Source organism: Rhincodon typus, chromosome 17, assembly GCF_021869965.1.
Source record: "Rhincodon typus isolate 14 chromosome 17, sRhiTyp1.1, whole genome shotgun sequence".
Classification (NCBI taxonomy): domain Eukaryota; kingdom Metazoa; phylum Chordata; class Chondrichthyes; order Orectolobiformes; family Rhincodontidae; genus Rhincodon; species Rhincodon typus.
In genome coordinates, this window is record NC_063348.1 from 43,118,553 (window position 1) to 43,134,759 (window position 16,207).

Consider the following 16,207-nt stretch of genomic DNA (forward strand, 5'->3'; position numbering starts at 1 on the left):
ATGGTGCACAAACGTGCAGGATACATAAACCCGCCATGCTTACAAACAACTCATACGTGACACACTATAGTAGACACTGTGTCACTTGAGAGACATCTCTTCAGTGCAACTGTATGCTATGATTCTGTCACCAGCAGAGCATAATGATCTTTAGACAGATGATCAAAATATGAAATTTAACTGCTGGGAAGTGCAGTACACACTAAACAGGTCAACAAATAATTTCACCTGCCTTTCAAAAATACAGTACACCCAAATAGCCATGTTCATTTACACAACTTTTGATCAGGTAATGATATTACTGCTTTGAAAATCAGAAGTTTAGGTAACAGATTTTTGAGAAAATGGAGATAATTAGCAGTGTTTCAGAGATAGTAGGAACTGCAGATGCTGGAGAATCTGAGATAACAAGGTGTAGAGCTGGATGAACACAGCAGGCCAAGCAGCATCCTGCTCCTCGGATGCTGCTTGGCCTGTTTGTTCATCCAGCTCTACACCTTGTCATCTCAGATAATTAGCAGTCTTGTGTCGAGATCCACTAAAGCTCTGATCCTTGAAACATTTGCTATGAGCTTTCCAATTAAAAACTGCTGAATGAAATTGATAGGTCAGGGAAGAGAAACTTTCCTTTGTATTCTTGGCAGATGATGCAAGATCACATTACTGCATTTTAGACAATCGTCGTTAACTGTCAAAACAACTTTACCCATTTGCACATTAAAGGTTTTCAATATAAACTCCTAATACACGTTCAGAAAATATTTCCTAATTGCAAACTTTCTAATGCTCCATACTTTTCAAGAATAAGTGGAACTGATCAGTCCCTTTCCTTTCGTTTGGTTCATGAGATTAATCATTAATCAAGTCTTGCAAAGCATGTTTGAAACAGCAGGTCATTGCAGAGCATTATACATCAACATCCTAAAGACACTTAAAGCTGAAGGACATTTCCATAGAAGATGGCTGTGTATGTAAGAACCTTCTGTATCGCAAAGAAGCTGCAGCCAGATGAACAATGGTGTTGCATAATGCTCCGATTCAAAGATATGACACGAAGTCCCTAAACTTTGATGCTCACACCAGAGTCGCTAGCTGGCAAAAGATGGAAATGATACACCTTTTTTAAGGGTTGCTGTGCACTACCATTATGATCAATAGCTACAGCAGCTTTGCAACAGGCATCAATGGAGAAAACCGCAACTGGTAATGTTACTTGTCAGTTTCAAGTGTAAAGCTTTCAAGGATTAGCCTTTGCATGCATCAGCAAAGGAGCACCAAGTGAAAGCACCCCACTAAAATGGACTCTCTGCTCACTGTCCATCATCTCTCTAAGATGGAAGGATATCAATACACATACATTTCATACCCAATGACCTGCATGAATAAATCTGACACAATCACGTGTCACCATTTGAAAAAGATTACCAGATTTTTTTTTACTCCTTTTGGCACTTGCACAGAAGATATAATTTATATTCAGAAAAAAAAAAGAAAATTCAAACTGAGGATATGTCTCCAAGACATTATCTGACTGAAATGTTAGGTCCTTGAGCCAGTTAGCTTGCAAGTTATTTTTCATTGGATAATGCATGGTTTCATTTGTTGCCTACTCCTAATGGTCCATTTCTAGGCCATATCAGAGCACAGCTAATAGTTAATAACATTGCTCTGGATCTGGAGTACAAGTAGGCCATACAAAGTAAAGATGTCTCTCCTCCAACTACTGTGTTTAGTTTATATACAACTGTCAGGTATAATTAATCTTCACTTTTCATATCTTTCCGAGCAACCTCTAAGATCTTAAGACACTGGACAACTTCTGCTCCTTTCAGCTCAAGTCTGCTCCACCATTCAATGAGATCATAGCTGATATGATGATCCTCAACTTCACTTTTCTGCATGTCCCCATAACCCTTGATTCCCTCTGATTAAAAATCTCGATGTTTCAGTTTTGAATATACTTAATGACACAGCCTTAACAGCCCTCTCTGGGAAAGAATTTCACAGGTTCACTACACTCCAGAGAACAAATTCCTTCTTATCTCTGTCTTAAATGTACAACCCTTTATTCTGAGATTATACCTTCTGGTCCAAAACTCTCCTACAGGATAAAACAACTTTTCCCATTATCGACCCAGTCAAATGCCCTAAGAAATCTTTTATTTCAATAAGGTTGCCTTTCATTTTCTGTATTCCAATGAGAACAGGTCCAATCTATTCAACATCACCTCATATGGCAGTCTCTCCATACCTGGTTATCAACCTGAAGAACCTTCTCTGGAATGCTTCCAATATCAGTATGTCTTTCAATAGATAAAGAGCCCAAAATGGTCGACAGTATTCCAGCTGTGGTCTGATTTGTGCCTTTTCCAGTTTTTGAAAAACCTCCCCATTTTTATACTCCATTTCCTTTTAAATAAAGGACAACTTTCCATTTGCCTTCTTGATTACCTGCTGCACTTGGATTCTAGCTTTTTGAGGTTCATGGGCATGGGCTCCCAAATCCCTGTTCTACAGCTTTCTGCAGACTTTCTTCATTTAATATTCAGCTCTTCTATTCTTCCTGCCAAAGTGCCAAGCCTCACATTTCCCCACATTATATTCCATATGCTAAGTTTTTTGCCCACTTGCTTAATCCGTTTATATCTCTCTGCAGACTCTTTGTACAACCTTGGATACCAATTAAGATTATTTAGGCATCAAGTACCCAACAATTCAATCTAAACAAAATAAACATCACTTGAGAGTCCCATGACCTTGTAATTCTAACAGCACAAAAATTCACATGTATTTTAGCTGCACCAGTTGGTCTGACTGAAAAATATTCAGAAGCTGCCGAGATTCTATGCAGAACAGACTAGTCTTTTCACCCACTGTTCGTACCAAGGCGATAACTAAAAACACTAAATATTACAGGTTTGATGGTGTCAAAAAACTCCTGTTCGCGAATTTACTTTTGCATACTTATGAACAAAGATTCATGCCTAGTAGTGATAGACTAAAAATATACATGTTCGGTGGATAAAATAACAAAATTCTATAATTGCTAATACAATTTGCTCAACACTAACAGATCAAAATGGTATTTAAAATATGTTTGTGTCTCCATTAAGAACAGTTGATTGAGAAAAAAATGAATTCACACCTTTAACTCATCAGGCAGTGAAATCATTATTACCCAGAAGAAAAAAAAATTCTCTGATCTCACAGTCTTTATTTGGTGAATGATCAAGGGATAAATATTGTAGGTAAACCACCTTGTCATTTTAGATGCCTACATACCTCCCACTATGATGATCTTAAGTTACGTGGAAGATACGAGAACAGAATACAATGCCCAAACCTCAAAGATTGAAGAAGCAGGTTTGTACTTCCATCAGAACCCTGGCTAAAATTCATCTCAAGCGTATGATGCTAACAAAACATAAATAGTTTTTTTAAAAATGACGACAATCCTCTCAATTATCAGTAAGAATTTAACACGTTGACTGTGTTTGGACTGACAGAGAAGAGCTTTCTTTAATCAATGTTTAACTTAGCAAAATTATCTTGGAAATTTAAACCAAATCAAATGGCACAGTAAGAACATGAGATTATAATGACAGAAAAACTCTCTTATGCAGAATCCCATCTCTGCTAGTATGAAGACTGTAGTTCATGTGGTTAACTGTTCCAAAGAACATTCAAATGAAGACATATTTGGGAACATTTAGATGGAGCACTAAAATACATCATATCCAGATAGGAGTTACATTATTCTTTGTATCAACTCAGGTCAGTCATTCAAACCACAAAAGTGCAGTTAATAGCTATTCCCACAACAACACTTGTACTATTTTCTCATTATTCATTAGAAACCTCACATAAATCTAGTTCCTGTATACAGCTAACCGACCTCAAGGCTTTGAATAACACAATCAATATACCAGGACAAAAAGAAAATGACACACCTTGTTCCTAACAACACAACATAAACACTGAAGCAGCTCTCTTTAGTGCAAATATGCCAGCATGTAGGGAAATTGAATTATCACATTTTTTTTGTCACAGCAGCATTAGGAGGTCCACTGTCCCCTCAAGTTCAAGACGGCTGTTTCTTTCAACGAATGTTAGTTTAATACTGGCTGCTAATCCACACAAAAGCTGAAAGATAAGTAATATTGGATATTTACTACATTGCACAAAATAGTTTGACAATACGTCGCACAACACACTTTCTTGAATAGTTAACCCAAACTCCATGCATAATTATCGATAAATCTTTATCACAGCAGCTCCAAACAGCTTGCACGAGAATCTTAGTTTCTTTGTGTTCCATTTCAGGATGACTTACCTAAGAAATTGCAGGGTAAACGGTTTCAAATGTCTGAGATATTTGAAGTGTTTCATCACCATTTCATGTACATTGAAAACAAGCATAAAAATCCCACAAGTATTACTGGGGCATTATTCTCAGCGCAAGTGTGAACAGTTACAACTTAGTGAATCAGGGAGGATGAGTATTTTTGAATTCATTTCAAAACGTCATTCAGATATGCATATTATTAAATATTGCCATCATGTCTAAATGGAGTATTAATTACTCCTGTAGAAAAGAAAGCAACCTTGTACACAAGATGTACAGTTGCCATGTTCATTTAAGTGCCCTCAAGACAAAGGACATTCATAAAAGAGTTCTAAATCATTGCCATTGGCTTACTCCCTAAGTTGATGTGCGTTGCAAGAATGCAAGCTTGGTTTGATTGATGCAGTTTCCTTCAAAACTCCCAGTCCAAGTTAGCTAGTAAGTGCTTGCACCCTTTAAACCAAGTGACAGCTGGGGCAAGATTGGCAATTCACAAGACACAGATCTATCATGAACTGGTCTAATATTCAGCATTTGCAAAATGCAACTTCTGTTTTATAGTGTTGTCCAAAATCAGCAATATCAAATTATTTCATAAATGTGTGGTTCAAAAATTACATTTGCATGAATTCATAGCACATTAAGCACTCAAATCTTAAGTATTCAGAAGCATTATCTCAAGTTCATTGAAACAGTTCAACATTTAGCGAGGAAGGCTCGAGAAAGAGGAACAGACTTAACTGCGCAATTCTGATCTGGCTGTAAACCATTTTCAATTGGAGTTGAAAAAGTACAACACTGAAAACAAACTTCATTGAAATTGCTTACATTTGTTAAGTAAGACAAAAGCAAAGTTCAGAGGAGGCAATCAGCTCAGCTTCAAGTAGACTTAATGATCCCACTAGTGTTATTAACCATTAGCAATTTAGAAACCTCAGAAGTAACCAACTCATTTAGGTGGATTTCAGTTAATACAACTTCTCAATTTTGTGATATTGACAGATCAATTATTTGATTTGTGGCAATTCTACAAACTCTTATGAGCATAATTAGATATTGCATGTTTTATTTCGCTATTCCTCAACATGAATTCTGGTGATCAAATTCATTTATGCTGGGTTCCATTGGCAAGGTGTAAACTGAAACAATTTAGAAGAGGAACAACATAACCCAAACAAAAAGTTACCAATTTTAAGTTAAATAGAATTCCGCTGCAAGTGAGCATTAGTAAATAAGACAAGTTTGGCAATGCTGTACAAAGAAAATAGGACAGGTCAAGCATATACAACTGTGTTGTGAATTCCTTGTCACTGTAATTTTCAGTTAGTCATCAGGACAGAATAAGCAGCAGTAAGTTCCAAATGCTGGGACGTAAATGCAAAATGTAATCCTGTCAGATCTCAACAAAATTAGCTGCATTTCCTGCAACAGTCATCACTAAAATTTCATGTGTCATTCAAGAAAAATAAATTCCTGAATTTTCAGAATTTTATCCTAAATCTAAAACTTAAGAAATTCTACTGGTTTCCATACTCAAGTGTAAAGAACCAAATCAACAGGTCCGTGCAAAAAATGCAATACACTGTATGCTGTTGTAACTTCATAAAGCAAGGTGCAGACTACAAAAAGTCACTAACTAACTGACCTCAAACAGTGGAGACGTTTTTAGAACAATACCAAATTGGACAGTATACATTTGTATTGGCTGACTGCACGAAGGCAAGTCCTGGTAAAACATGGAATTCAGTTTAAGATTGAACTTCCACGTACTTGCCAACTGACGCTGGCTTAGAATAATTTTAAGAATTGGTCATTCGTGAATATAACTGCACAATAACAACTGAAACATTAAAACATCATGTGATATTTTCTTATCAGGCAGGCTTCAAAAAACATGCAATCTGTTAATTAATAATCCAAATCAATTTCTTATATGATAGGGTTTTGCCCTTGGATTGTTCCAATAATCAAGAAAATATTGTTGTGTATCCCATCTGAAACATATACAATTTAAGTCATTATCTGCAGTTAAGCAAGATGTACATCACACACTTCAGATGACACAAGGCTGGTTTTCAAATACTCTCTCAAAATGAGTTAACTACTTATCAGTTATAGTTGATTCCTAACCGATATCCTATGAAAGCACTATGAAAACAACCATCAGATCAAAGCCACTTGCAAGTTCACCAGATTTGTTACAAAAGTTGCCCTTGTCTCCAGAAACAACCATTGAGGAATGCACTTCAGATAAACAAATATCCTGCTATTTAAATGCTTAATTTGACTGAGATGTATCCTGATTTTTGACCACTCAAATCTTTTGAGTATCATGCTTGCAGCTGAAAAAAGCTGCGTAAAAATTTCGAATCATTTCAGAAATCAAGAATTCCACAGAGGTTCCTATCCATAAATCAGTAAGTAAATTAGTAAAAAGTTGACATGTTACTCAGCTGGACAGTGATTTCTCCCAATTATACTCCTTGATATTTTAAAACTTGCAAAAACAAACTGTTCCTTATTGCTCGAAATGCAGCTAATTTCCCCAGAAAGCTAGAGTGAGAACATGGAAACAGACAGAGGAAAAGGCAGACTCCACAAGACAAAAAGAAATCAGCAACAAGCTGCAAGTGTGCAACACATCTTTATTGAAACTTTCTCTGATGCAGCAACATCAATTTACAAACTCAGACTTCTCGGGAGCTCTGAAAGGCAGAGAAGAAAAAGAAATACAGCCTCAAGTTTAAAAACCAGTGAATCAAACATCCGCAAATGAACTTTATCAAAATATTCCCACATAGGGACGAGTGGCGGTAGCATAAAGATGGTAGTAAGAAACTTTTTTTTACAAAAAAATAAATTAAGGAATTTTCAAGTTTTCAGGAACAAAACTGACATACCATTTGCTCTCTTAACACAGGCGTCTCTCTCTCTTTCGCGCTCTATGTAGGTGCAAACTACCAGAAACAGTTTCTGCTCAAGAATTGAAGGTGGTTATTTATAAAGCTGGGTTATTTTTGTTCGAAGCTGACAGAGTGAAAACAAAGATTAAAGCTTCAACAAATATGTTCTGGATGGGACACTTGAATAAGAGTTTGTGTGGCCTACTCATACAAATAAATTTTTACTTCGTCAACTCCCACTAGAATGGAGCAGCATTGTAGCTGTCAAAGACAAATTAAACAGTGCCCAATATTTCACTTTCTCCAGTCCTTCATTAGGAGCGCATCACTTGAGCATTACCTCGAGGAGTGCCCCGAGGTCCACCAGGTCCAGAGCCACGCTTGAAGTTTTGTTGGTATCCATCCTATAAAACAACATACGCTCTTAAGTTCCATTTTTCAAATTAGGCAAACAAACACTTAAGTACTAGAGGAAGTCAGCAGGTCTGGCATGATCTGTGGAGACAGAAACAAAGTTAAGCTTTAAAGTCCAATAAAAGGTCTTGTTTGGACCTCTGTTAATAACTTCACAGATACTGCCAGAAGAACTTAATAAAAATTAGAACACAAACCATCGAGAAATGCAAACATGGTCAGCTTGATCAGCACTCAGTTGATTGGGTTGTTAAAAGACCTTGGAACCTTGAACATGTATAGTCATAGCAATTCATTTTGAACAAACATGCACTTTCTTTCAAGCTGGAATGGTTACAAATTCCAACATTCCTGTCACTCTTCTTCAGGCAAACATTAGCTAATGTGGGAATGTTTTAAATTTAAAACATCTTCAAATTCTTGAAGTTTACCAAAAAAAATTGAACAGCTCCCATTCTGCCAGGAAACATCATCATAGAAGCTCATTCACAATTGGAACAATAAAAATGGACATTCCAACCAATGTGAAACCTACAAGCCTATCAAAAAATGCTGGTTAGAACTTCAGCAAAAACATAGGTCTGACTTAGAATTTATGTTGACATAGTGCACTGTAAAGCAATCACCCACTGGCAAAAATAACTAGGTCTAAACATGCAGTATTAAAATTTATTTAAAGTGAATTGACTACTGGATCTTGGAGAAAATTTATACCTAGTTAAATGGATCTTTATTTGGTTGCACATCTTGCATTTTTCTACCTTCATCAAACCTACCCTAGAAGCAATTGACAGTTGTTAATTACAACTGGGGGAGGGTTTTTGAAAGAAAGGGATCGAGCATCTTCAAAAGTGATACATGTTATAACATAAGCTATTAAAATATTAGATTGAGAGAGTGAGTATCAGGTTTAATAAATTACAAGCCAACTAAAAACTAAGCAGGTGCCTAGACAGCTTCAATCATCCAAAAAAAAAAAATCAGGCCGTGAGATTTTCAATTTAACATACCAATTACTCATTTTGCAGCTCTGCAAATGTTATTAACTTTTGTCTCAGGTGTTGATGAATTTTGTAAATTCCTCCTGTAAAATATTACATTTCTAGTCTTAATCCTAGCTTTTTTTTTTACTTCATAGCAAATATTTCAAAAACCAATGACCATAATGGATGTCAATATCTTGTTCAAATTCTAATAGTGTGTTGTTTCTGTGAAAGCATATGGTATGATAAAACATCTAGATGTGCTTCAGGCCTACATATTTTGTTTCAAGTCTACTGCCCTTAATTCAGTCCTTCTACCACTAGGCTGGGTCTTGGTCCGGTTTTTTCCCATAATACCAATGCTAAAACAGACAGGTGCTATTGAGTTATATGCTTCAACAAATGCCATTAAACTGATAAGCATGGGGTCAAACAGACCAAAACGATCTGCCTCCTCACAGACTAGGAAAGTCAAGTATCTGTTATGATAATTTATTCTATATGGATTAATACTGACTGCCATAAACATATGCACTAATGGTGATTACATTTTAAAATATTCATGGATAGGGATAACAGCAGTCCTCGGGTGAAGGTGTTAAAATGTGGAAAGGTGAACTACAACAATATTAGGCAGGAACTGGAGAATTTTTATTGGAGGTGGCTGTTTAAGGGTAAATCTGTATCAGACCTGTGGGAGTATTTCAAAAGGCAGTTGAAACAGTTCAGGAGCAGCACATTCCTGCAAAAAAATGAACAATATGTATGGCAAGTGACGTGAAGCATACGTAAGGTCTAGAAGGATTGGAACTGATGAAGCCCTTGAAGTATACAAGGAAAGTAGGAAAGACTTAAACAAGGAATTAGAGGGGCTAAAAAGGTCACGAAAAGTCATTAACAAAACAGGGTTAAGGAGAATCCCAAGGCTTTTTATACGTATATAAAAAGCAAAAGGGAAACCAGGGAAAGGGTTGGCCCATTCAAGGACAAAGCAGGGAATGTGTGTGGAGCCAGAAGAGGTAGGTGAGGTCCTAAATGAATATTTTGTCTTGGTACTCACCAAAGAGAAGGAATTGGTGGAGGATGATCTCAGGGAAGGGAGTGTCGAGTTTCTAAGCCAACTTGCTATGAAAAAGGAAGAGGTGTTGTGCATCTTAAAAAGCATTAAGATAGATCAGTCCCCAGGTCCGGATGAGATCTATACCAGAATACTGAGGAAGGCAAGAGAACAAATTGCTGGAGCATTGACACACATCTTTGTATCCTCTTCGGCCACAGATGAAGCCCCAGAGGACTGGAGAACAGCCAATGCTGTCCCACTGTTTAAGAAGAGTATCAGGAATAATCCTGGTAAATTACAGGCCTGTGAGTCTCACATTGGTGGCAAGGAAATTATTGGAAAAGATTCTTAGGGACAAGATGTGTAGCTTTTAGAAACAAATGGACTTATTTCCGATAGACAGCACGGTTCTGTGTGGGGGAGGTCGTGCCTCACTAACTTGATTGAGATTTTTGACTTGGTGATGAAGATGATTGATGTTGTCTACATGGTCTTCAGTAAAGCCTCTGACAAGGTCCCTCATGGCAGTCTGGTACAAAAGGTGAAGGCACATGGTATCAGAGCGAGCTGGCAAGTTGGATACAGAAACTGACTTACTCACAGGAGACAGACTGTATCTGTCGAGGCCCGAAACGTCAGCCTTCCTGCTCCTATGATGCTGCTTGGCTGCTGTGTTCATCCAGCTCTACATCTTGTTATCTCTGTATCTGTGGAAGGATGCTTTTCAGAATGGAAGGCTGTGACTAGTGGTGCTCCACCGGGATCAGTGCTGGGACCTTTGCTGTTTGTGATCGACGTGAATGATTTGAATGAAAACGTAGCTGATCTAATTAGCAAGTTTACGGACAATACAAAGATTGGAGGAGTTGCGGACAGTGAGGAGGATTGTCATAGGATGCAGCAGGATATAGACCAGTTGGAGGCATGGGCAGATAAAATGGCAGATGAAGTTTAATCCAGACAAATGTGAGGTGATGAATTTTGGAAGGCCAAGTACAGGTAGAAAATATACAGTGAATGGCAGAACCCTTCAAAGTATTAATGTGCAGAGGGATCTGGGTGTGCAGGTCCAGAGATCACTGAAGGTGGCAGCACAGGTACATAAAGTAGTAAAAAAGGCTTATGGCATACTTGCCTTCATTGGAAGAGGCATTAAGTATATGGATCGACAAGTTATGATGCAGCTTTATAGAACTTTCGTTTGGCCATACTTGGAATATTGCGTACAGTTCTAGTCACCACACTACAAGAAGGATGTGGGTGCTTTGGATAGGGTACAGGAAAGGTTTACCAGGATGTTGCCTGGTATGGGGAATTTTAGTTATGAAGAAAGATTGGATAGATTGGGGTTGTTTTCACTGGAACGCAGGAGCTTGATTGGCGACCTAATAGAAGTTTATAAGGTTTTGAATGGCAAGGATAGAGTGGAAAGTGTGAGGCTTTTTCCCCAGGGTCAAAGGGTCAATTACTATTGGACACAGGTTCAAGGTGCAGGGGAGGAAGTTTAAAAGAAATATGTGAGACAAGTTTTTCACACAAAGGGTGATGAGTGCCTGGAACGCGTTACCAGAGGTGATGATGGAAGCAGACACAATAGGAGCATTCAAGAAGCACCAATAGCAAGGGAACAGAGGGATATGGATCCTGCAGGTCAAGACAGTTTTACTATGGAAGGGCAAAACATGTTGGTGCAGGCTTGGAAGATCAAAGGGCCTGTTCCTGTGCTGATTTTTCTTTGTTCTATATGGAATTGTGGGCAGAAGAGCTTAACATTTCAAAGGACTGAGACCTAATATCTCGCTCTCCTCAATCTATAGGAATAGATTATGTGAATATAGGAGGTATGGCTAGTAAGTTTGCAGACAATACTAAAACGAATGGTGCAGTGGACAGTGAAGAAGGTTACCTCAGAGTAAAACGGGACCTTGATCAGATGCGCTAACAGTGGCAGATGGAGTTTAATTTAGATAAATGTAAGGTGTTGCATTTTGGAAAGGCAAATCAGGGCAGGACTTATACAGCTAATGGTAGGTGCCCTGGGGAGTGTTGCCTAACAAAGGGGCCTAGGGGTACAGGTGTAGAGTTCCTACAAAGTGGAGTCGCTGGGTGGCAAAAGTGGTGTTTGGCACCCTTGCCTTTATTGGTCAGTGCATTGAGTATAGGAGTTGGAAGGTCATGTTGCAGCTGTACAGGACATTGGTTAGGCCACTTTTGGAATACTGCATTCAATTCAGGTCTTCCTGCGATAGGAAACAGGTTGTGCAACTTGAAAGGGTTAAGAAAAGATTTACAAGGGCGTTGCCAGAATTGGAGGGTTTCAGTTGTAGGAAGAGGCTGAATAGGTTGGGGTTATTTTCCCTAGAGCATCAGAGGCTGAGTGGTTTGCAAAATGATGAGGGCATCGATAGGGTGAATATCCTGGTAAAAAGACATTGGCTAAAGGAGTCCAAAACTAGAGGGCATAGGTTTAAGGTGAAAGGGTAAAGATTTAAAAGGGACCTGAGGGGCAGCTCTTTCCACACAGAGGTGGTGTGTATGGAACGAGCTGCCAAACAAAGTGGAGGAGACAGGTACAATTACAACTGCACGAATAGGAAGGGTTTAGAGGGATATGGGCCAAATGTTGGAAAATGGGATTAGATTAATTCACCTTATGAAGGAGCAGCACCTGGAACACTTGTGATTTCAAATAAAGTTGTTGGACTATAACCTGGTGTCGAGTGACTTATGACTTTGAACAATTAGAGACGCAACAACCTTTTCATGAGTAATATCTCATACAGCAGACTAACTTCGGGTATTCTCTAACACAAAAGACTACATTTTGCTTGCACATGGTGAAGACTAACTAAAAAAAACACTTACACGTTGGTAGCCAGAGTTGGAGTAGTCACGGGGGGCAGAAAATGGAGATTGTCCGTAACCACTGTTTGGAGTGTTCGAAAATGCAGGGCGGTAGCCTTCGTACGCACCTGAAAGAGAATTAAGAATGCAATGTCAAGCACTATGATTATGACATAAATGAGACACTTCCAGCAAGACTATTTGATGCAAACTTGTGTTAATTATGAACTTTTTAAAGATGAACTTTAACTTAAAGGCACTTCACAGCTACAAAAAAGGATTATGTAAGAATTAACTTTTGAACTGTATTCAAATTTTATTTATTCACACACAGTGTGAGCATTAATAGCAAGGCCTGCCTTTGTTTCCTGGTACGAAAGAAGGTGGCTAAAACCTTGGTGAAAGAGGTCGGTTTTCAGGATTGTTTTGAGGAAAGACAAAGGTGAAATTGGAGATTAGTTAGCTAATTCCAGGGTTTAGGGCCTAAGTAGCTGAAGACAGGCCCACAAATGGCCATTAAAATTGGGATGGCCAGAAGCTAGAATTAGGTAAGAGTTATTGTAGTAAAATTGACAGCTACACTCCAATATGTATTGTCAGGAATGAAGAACACGGAATCATACTGTGATTGTGATAAACAAATGGAGGACTTAAGAAAGAGGTTGGAAATGGTACGGTGAGCAAGAAATGATTTTGAAAGTATCTTACAAATTGAAGGAAGCTGGTAGAGGCCATTTATTAAAAGATCATTCAATAAAATTAATAGTCATATTTATTGCACGCAAGTTATTAATTAAATAACTTAAGTCCAAGTAGCTTTCGCCAATTTACGACAGATTAATTTTGCCTCAACCTTCATGCAACTTGTTATGTGTGACTTTTTATTTTACACAAAACTAAAATTACATTTGTCTTGCCCTTTTGTCCCAAACACTTCAGGTAGAACAGCTTCTGTTGCCAAAATGGCTGATTAATCAAAGAATGCTTATAACACAGAAGGGGGCCCTTAGTTCTCGCAAGGAGTAATTCCTCAGGTGTCAGACCCAAGCCTTCCTCAACTACCAGCCTCCAACTCACTTAAGCAGTGCTTGGGGAGCTGGTGGCCTTGTGGTATTCTTGCTAGTTAACTAATCCAGAGACCCAGGTAATGTTATGGGGATCCGGATTCAAATCCCTGCAATGCCAGAGAGTGGTACTGGAATCGAATAATCACAAAGTCTAGAATTAAGAGTCCAATAATGACCATTAAACAGTTGTTGAACCTGTTTAACCTAGTGACGCTGGTTCACTAATGTCCTTCAGACAATGAAATCTGCCAACCTAACCTGGTCTTGCCGAAGTGTGACACCAGACTTACAGCAACGTCATTAACTCTTAACTGCCCTCTAGCCAATAAGAGATGGGCAATAAATGCTGGCTTTACCAGTGATCCACATCCTGTAAATAAATTTTAAAAATGCTACTCATTGTCTCTTTTGCCAAAGTATGTGACCTTAACCTTTACACCAATTTTTAAAGACAGTTTTTAACAGTTGCTCCCTTTCTGACAAGATCCAGCATAGTTTTGAAAATTTACTTCATATCTCTCCTCAGCCGTCTCCACTCTCGGAAAAGGGTCCCAGCTTCCATCTTCGATATTGAAGTTATTCATCCCTGGAGTCATTACAGGCAATAAGTTCTACACACACTCAAATGTCATAACCACAGATCATCCCCACTCTGGTCACCAAGGACATAATCAAATCTTTGATTTCAACATAAGACATGGAGCAGAAGTCAGCCATTTAGCTCATCAAGTTCACTCCACCATTCAATCATGTGTTTTTTCAAAAAAGGACAACTGATAGAGCGGAGATGATGACGGATGCAAAAATCAATGGCTGTCTTGATTGGAATTCTGAAATGTCACATCCATACAGAGTCTGGGAAACTTCAAACAGAAAGATAAAGAAGAATGGGATAATGAGGATGAATACCCAACCCCATCTCAGCAAGCAGCCATCTCCTGCAGACAGGTTTGTGTTTTACTCTCCCAAGGATTTTCTAAAAATAGGGATAAAGTGGGCTTCAACTCTGATCTAAGAGATACTGGACTGACATCTTAGTGTGTGGACTCGTGTGCTGTGCAGGTCACAGCTTTGAGAACAGCCACAAAGCACCACTGCACAGCAGATAGAGCAAGGGAAAAGACAACACATTGAGTCCATGTTGCTAGCTACTCAGTCGAAAGGAGCCAGGACACAAGAATTTTAATCAGCCTACAAAGCCAAAATCTTAAAAGATACTATTCAACTCTGAACATCAACATTATTGGTAACATCATACTATCAATTCTACATTAATGAGTCGTAGACTAATATGCATTTTCCTTGATAATTTTTTTGTTTCTTGCGGATGCGGGGGTGGTGGTGCAGAGGGCTCACTTCTTATTCCTGAACCGTATTTGTGTGGCTTATATTATTATTTCTCGCAGCTACTAACTGATGAACTCAATCTTTTGACAACTTGATTAAAATGGCTGATAAAACCACTGTGAGCAATTTTGCGCCCGATACCTCTGGAAGGATGTACTGGCCCTGGAGCAGGCCCAGAGGAGGTCCACGAGAATGATCCCAGGAATGAAGGTTTCACACGTAAGGGCCGTAGGTCTATACTCGATGCAAGTTAGAAGGAGTGTGTGCGCGCGCCTGGACAAAGTGGACATTGGCAAGATGTTTCCATTAGCAAGAGAGACGAGGACCCAAGGGCACATCCTTAGAGTTAAAGGGAAGACCCTTTAGAACAGACAGTCGGAGAAACTTCTTTAGCCAGAGAATGGTGAATCTATGAAATTTGTGGAGACGAGGTCATTGAGTATATTTTAAGACAGAGATCAATAGGTTCTTGACCTGTTCAGGGGATCAAAGGTTACAGGGAGAAGGTGGAGAATAGGATTGGGAGGCTTATCGGCCATGACTGAATGATGGAACAGACTCGATGGGCCGAATCGCCTAATTTCTGCTCCTCTGTCTTAAGATATAACTTTTTTTAGTGCAGGAGAAAGGTATCCACAATGGAAGGGAACCTTTTTAAAATTGACCTGTTGCAATAAACCGAGGGGCAGAAAAAAGGGAAGCCAGTTCATCCTTCCTCATTGGGAGCTTATCGATGTAAGGTATCTCGTCTGGAAATAAAACAAATTTGGGGAACCAAAGTCAGAGTCCGCTTGTATCAGTGGACACAATACTCCAGGTCAGGCCAAACCAAGGTATTAAACAAGTTTAAAATGACTTTCTTGTTTTTGTATTCTATGTTGCTTTAAATAAAGTGCACGTTGGTATGCTTTATTAACCACTGCCTCAATTAGCGATCTTCAATCACTTATGCATGCATACATCAAGGTCCCTCTGCCCTTTAGAATTGTTCTCTATTTTCTGCTATCTCTCAGCGTTCTTTGTATTAAACGTCTTGTCATTATTACTCATTTCATCAAGCTGTCATTTTGAAAGTATACAATATTTTCATGGTTCAGAGTACTTGTCAAGTTAAATACTGTCAGCAAATTCTGAAATTGCTCACTGTACACAAGTCCACATTATTCACACATACTGCCAAGATATGTGGTCCAAACCTGATCCGTGGGTAACTCCACTATAAATCTTCCTTCAGACACAAAGCT

At 38.6% G+C, this 16,207-nt stretch overlaps 1 protein-coding gene and 1 long non-coding RNA gene across 4 annotated transcripts in view; one reads left to right on the plus strand and one right to left on the minus strand.

Annotated features, from left to right (window-relative positions):
- Nucleotides 1-16,207, plus strand: part of LOC109936200 — a 45,757-nt gene that overhangs the window by 11,975 nt on the left and 17,575 nt on the right. For all 3 annotated transcript variants that reach the window (XR_007263953.1, XR_007263955.1, XR_007263954.1), the window contains exon 2: nucleotides 14,143-14,564. This is a non-coding gene — a long non-coding RNA (uncharacterized LOC109936200). The remainder of the gene's footprint in view (nucleotides 1-14,142; nucleotides 14,565-16,207) is intronic.
- The window catches only part of caprin1b (cell cycle associated protein 1b), a 102,871-nt gene that overhangs the window by 4,490 nt on the left and 82,174 nt on the right, over nucleotides 1-16,207 (minus strand). The window contains exons 16-17 of the mRNA XM_048606923.1: nucleotides 12,571-12,677; nucleotides 7,589-7,652 (exon numbers count right to left, since the gene is read on the minus strand). Coding sequence (XP_048462880.1) covers nucleotides 7,589-7,652; nucleotides 12,571-12,677 — 171 coding nt within the window. The remainder of the gene's footprint in view (nucleotides 1-7,588; nucleotides 7,653-12,570; nucleotides 12,678-16,207) is intronic.